Source organism: Euprymna scolopes, chromosome 44 (genome assembly GCF_053919585.1).
Source record: "Euprymna scolopes isolate OS-2025 chromosome 44, ASM5391958v1, whole genome shotgun sequence".
In the NCBI taxonomy this organism is placed as follows: Eukaryota; Metazoa; Mollusca; class Cephalopoda; order Sepiida; family Sepiolidae; genus Euprymna; species Euprymna scolopes.
The window spans coordinates 55193358-55198784 of record NC_136525.1 but is presented as its reverse complement, the minus strand read 5'-3'; the positions used below and the strand labels follow the sequence as shown (position 1 = coordinate 55198784).

At 32.3% G+C, this 5427-nt stretch overlaps 1 protein-coding gene across 2 annotated transcripts in view; it reads left to right on the top strand.

The window, feature by feature from the left end:
- Positions 1–580: 580 nt before the first annotated feature.
- Positions 581–5427, top strand: part of LOC145268853 (uncharacterized) — a 23205-nt gene continuing 18358 nt past the window's right edge. The window contains exons 1-2 of one of the 2 annotated variants that reach the window (XM_080124529.1): positions 581–663; positions 5159–5184. In XM_080124529.1, the coding sequence (XP_079980655.1) occupies positions 661–663; positions 5159–5184 (29 nt within the window). In that variant the 5' untranslated portion in view covers positions 581–660. The remainder of the gene's footprint in view (positions 664–5158; positions 5185–5427) is intronic. The other variant, XM_080124530.1, reaches the window with a different exon arrangement.

The following is a 5427-nucleotide window of genomic DNA, read 5'->3' as shown; positions in this document are numbered from 1 at the left end:
AAATGAATTATTGTTACCATTTTATTGTTATCTTTTTTGTTTTTACACGTCAATAAAAAATGTTTTAAAAATTGGGAGTTACTAGGACGTCCCCCAATATGAAAGGGTGAATGCGGTATTATGGTGAAAGAAGATACTAGCTGGGAGAAACTTTTGACTTTGTTTAGTTCTGGAGTGACAAGGATGACCAACGACCCCCAAAATTCCCCCCTTTTGAGTTGGCCATGTGCCTAAGTTTTTTGTTCATCGTTGATTTTTTTTTCTGTATTTTTTAACATGAATAAAAGATTTAATATCTCAAAGTGTAGTATCTGTTCTTCAGATGCTGCACTTCTATTTCTTGTTCTCTTTCGGTGGAGGAGAAATCCTTCACGACTGAGACAATTTTTATTTTTGTACCTTTTCTCCACGTTAAAAAACGACCCTGGTGTCTAACTCTGTCCCGTGGGGAGGCATAGTATATAGGTACATAAGGTAAAAAATAGAGTCGATCTTCGACGTCACATACTTTTTATGACGTCATTTTCTATGACGTCATTGTCTATGCGTTTTTTTTTTTTTTTTTTTTTTTTTGTTTTTATTCAGTTTTGCGTCAGCTTATGAAAGTTAAAGACGGTGTCATTTTTGCTGATAGAAAAAAAAAAAAAAAAAGAAAGAAGAATGGTAAGTCTATCTGCTCCAAAATATTTTGTAATGATCAGTACTTGTACAAAATCCCGGAATAGCACGAAAATATGGCGTAAGTTCGTAACTACCCCCGCCCCTTCCATGAAAAGGCCAAAATATGATTATGTATACGTGACGGAAAGAAAATATCGTACACCAAATATCACTTTAATTGTAATAGCTTTTTGGCAAATATGTAGTTTAGTGGCATAAATTATTTGACAGACAAAAATTATAAAACCTATTTATTTTTATATAAAACACATTATTAGACCCTAAGGCTGAAGTAAAGCCCCCAAAAATTTCATTTTTTTTTTTTTTTATCATTTTTTACTAGACAAAGTGCTCCGTTACGCCAACTGAAAACGCCTCACAATTTTTCAATAAAATGACGACGTTTATAGGTTTTCGGGTATGCTGAAAACTAATATTGCAGGGAAAATTAACGCAGACAAATAGTTTCCATGAACAAAGTTTATTTCCTAGAACTGCCTGCACATGGAACGTTATGCTGCCGGGCTACTTTTCAAGTCCAATGTAAACAAGTTTTTGTTGAGCCGTCCTCTTAAATAATCAAAGTCTACCATAACCGATCATTAGCGTTGTCTGATCGTTTTCAAGTCTTATGTAAGCATAAAACAATCAAACACTACCCAAGTTCCACCATAACTGATCATTTGTTCTCTTAGTTTTCACCTGACACTCATTGACCCTTATCCTTGAGTGGCATTCGGGTCTTGATAAGCGGTAACCCCTTTGTAACAAAAAAAATTAGGGACAGTGTACGGACAGTCTTCGGTTTTGCAATAGTTGAGAACAGTTTTTCCAGTTTGATAGAGGAGAAGGCAAATTGTGGTTTGAAGCGGATCGAAATGAGTTGACGTAAGCTAACGAACACAGCCTCGGCAGAAAACATAGATGTGAACCTAAGTGCTCAGAGCAGGGGTCACCAACTCATTCACCCCGAGAGCCAGATCGTGTTATAATGAGGGTTGTTGCGATTTTTAGAGAATATTGTTATTAATAGACAATCCTACAGAAGAGTTAGCAATGCCTGCAAGAGAGCAATTTCTAGCTATTCTTAAAGAATTTGTGAATCTCATCTCAAAAAAGTTGGTTCTCGTGATTTGTAGATTTATTAATGGTGACAAGTTTGCTATTCCTCCTCTTTTTAATCGTTTCCGAGTCATTTCATCTTCAAGATGAGGGCTGATATCTTTGCGCATCTTCTTTTTTTTTATTAACAAAGGAGTTACCATTTATCAAGGCCCGGAGGCCACTCAAGGATAAGGGTTTATGAGTCTACGGAAGTCAATAGGAAAATAGCGTAGTAATCGTTAGTAGTGAAAATTTGGTAAATTAGATTACTTAAGGGGACGGCTCATCAAGAATTTGTTTACGTTGGACTTGAAGACAACCATATTGTAGTCAATTGGAAAGCAGGAAAGTGGGACAGAATTCCACAGCGTGCAGTTCTAAAAAAGAAGCTTTGTTCATGGAATCTATGTTTAGGTTTAGGCACAGATAAAGAGTGGGGAAAATTATTGATAGTGGTTTCAACTGGACGAGTGTTTTTCATGAAAGTCAGGCGGGGGGGGGGGCATAGATTGAAGCCCAGACGACCACTTGCCATGAAAATAATAATAGAGACAGGCTCGCAACATCTCTTCTGTGGGAAAGAGGTTGCAGGGAAGAGAAAAGGGCATAACCCACTAGGGCCGGATCACGTAAATAATGAGTGGTTAGGCGCTGGACAAAGGTCATTAGTAAAAAATCAAGGAAAATTACATATGAAGACCATATGTCAGCATAAAAATTTAAATATTTAAAACCATAATGAAAATAAACATTGAGAAATCAAAAAAGAAAAAAAAAAAAGGAAATCTGAAATTAAAAAACACCTAATAAAAATTGGGGGTTTGTATTACTGTACACATAGATTCGAAAAAGTTGTCAAAAAAAAACAAATATATAACAAATAAATGTTATCAAAGGCAAGATAAGTTACTTTTCTACCAAACTGGATATATTTTTTGTGTTTTTATTCAATGTAACATATTTATTCAGCTCGAAAAACATACAGTGTTTACCGATGTATTCGAAAATTGAAGATGGCGTCTCACACCCTCTTTAACACGGTAAGTATGGAAAAAAGGTGTTATAAATAAAAAAAACTATACAAAATACTATTAAAAACCCGCCGAATATATGTCAACCTATGTCACGGTAACATATATTGAGCGAGTTTTTAACAGTATTTTATCCGGTTTTTTATTTATAACATCTTTTCCTACACTTACCGTGTTAAAGAGAGAATAAGATGCGATCTTGAATGTTCCAATACATCGGTAAACACTGTATGGTTTTCGAGCTGAATAAACATGTTACATTGAATAAAAACACGAAAAATATATCCAGTTTGGTAGAAAAGTAACTTATCTTGCCTTTGATAACATTTATTTGTTATATATTTGTTTTTTTTGACAACTTTTTCGAATCTATGTGTACAGTAATACAAACCCAAAATTAGTTTTCCTCCAAAAAAAAAAACATCAAAATACTTCAAAAGTGAGACAACATTGTTCCTTTGGAGCTGTCGCCGATCGGTCGGTCAAATCAGCTTTCAGTTTTTAATTTATGCTCATTTTTTTATTTTTTATGCAAAAATGGAGGTGGTTGGATTTTGATTGTGTTTTTTTGTTTTGTTTCTTTTTTTTTTTTTTTTTGCAGTGTTGGTATTCAAATTTGATCGGAATAAGATAACACTAGGTCGTTTGTTGAATTCGAAAGCTTCATCTCATGTTAAAAATAATCATTCATAATCAGGCTCGCAGGCCACTCAAAATGCTTTCGCATGCTGGATCCGGCCCAAAGCCTATAGGTTGCCTATCTTTAGCTGGGGGGTTGTTTCCCCAGATTGTAACTGATATTTATTTATTTTATTATTATTTTTTTTAATTTTCTTCCTTTGGAGATTGTATTGCTGGGTATAGGGAAGCCAAACCAGCTGCCGACATTGCCCTGCTTTTTATTGAAACCAACCGAAAGCTCTTTTTAGCATCCTCTTTGTTCCCTTGAATGACATTGTCTAGGTGTATAGCCCTGAGGGTAGTTTGGTTGGTTTATAGATGGAGAAGAGGTGAAGGAAATGAGGCCATAGAGGTCACAACAAAGAATACATTTTTGACACCCCTAACACGAAACTGCGAATAAAATATAAAAAAAACTCGTAATTTCTCTTTTAAAAGTGGGTTGTTTATTTTCTTTATGGATTATACTTCCAAAATAAACTATTAAAGTTGTTTTAAAAGTAATAGAAATATTTTTTTTATTTTTTAAAAAACAGTAATGAATTTTACGAACTCAATATTTTTCAATTTTTAAACTTTAAAACTCTATCAAAATTTTTCTATTGATTCTATTTTTACGATATTTTCAGGGTCAATGTGAAAATTTTATGCTCTTTCCAATAAACCGAATATAATATTTTAGACAAACGTTTTTTTTTTAATTCACGCCCCCCCCCATTTTCAAGTGTCTATTAAAAAGTAAATATTTAATTTACTCACCAAAGTGTTATATATCACAAATTGAAGAGAAAAGGTCAATAAATAATATATTCAAATTTAAAACAAAAAAAAGTAGTGTTTTTTAGAAATTTACCTGTAAAGTTCGAAGTTTAAAACCTTTTTTTTTTAACCACGTTGTTCGTTTTTCTTTTGTTTTTTTTTAATGAAACCTTGGTCCTTGCTCCTTTAATTGAAAAAAAAATTAGGGCTTGAATTACATTTTTCGAGTAGTTATAAGCTTGGAAAGACAGGGGGTCGAATAATTCACCTCCCATTTTGAAATGTCTATTAAAAAGTAAATAATTAATTTACTCACCAAAGTGTTATATATCACAAATTGAAGAGAAAAGGTCAATAAATAATATATTCAAATTTAAAACAAAAAAAAAGTAATGTTTTTTAGAAATTTACCTGTAAAGTCTGAAGTTTAAAACCTTTTTTTTTTTTTTTAAAAACACGTTGTTTGTTTTTTTGGGTTTTTTTTTTAATGAAATCTTGGTCCTTGCTCCTTTAATTGAAAAAAAATTAGGGCTTGAATTACATTTTTTGAGGAGTTATAAGCTTGGAAAGACGGGGTGGAATTATTCACTATTTTTCACGAAATTTCTGACACACCTAGCAATTGTCTGGATCTCTTTTGCACTTGGTTCACCAAGAATATTAGTTATTTACAGAATGAGTTGAAGTATGCGTTTTCTTTGTGCATTGTTTTTTTTTTTCCATATTTTATACTTTTATATTTGTGAACCCGTGCGCCTCCTTCTTCGCCAGCCGCTAATGTGAGAAACAATGACACGACCAGAAGAGAAGAAGAAAACGACTTTGAAAACAATATTGTCGAGTGGGGGAGAGCGCATGGAGGCACAATCTGACATGTTGAACGTAATTATCATCATGTTTCTTCTTTTTTCTTCTTTTTTCAGGTCATTTCAGGGTTTCTAAAACTGTGGTAAGTCAAAGTTTAATTTAAAAAAAAAAATTTTTATTAAAAAAAATTTTAATTGTGAAATAAATAAACAAATAAAAAAAATTGTGAAAACATGTATTTAATTTAATACTATATTTTTTTAATTGTAAAATAAACAAATAATTTTAAGATATTGTAAAAACATTCCTTTAAATATTGTCTTTCTCAAACTGCGTTAGACGAAGTTTTATTTTTTCAATTTTGACATAAATAAATAAATAATTT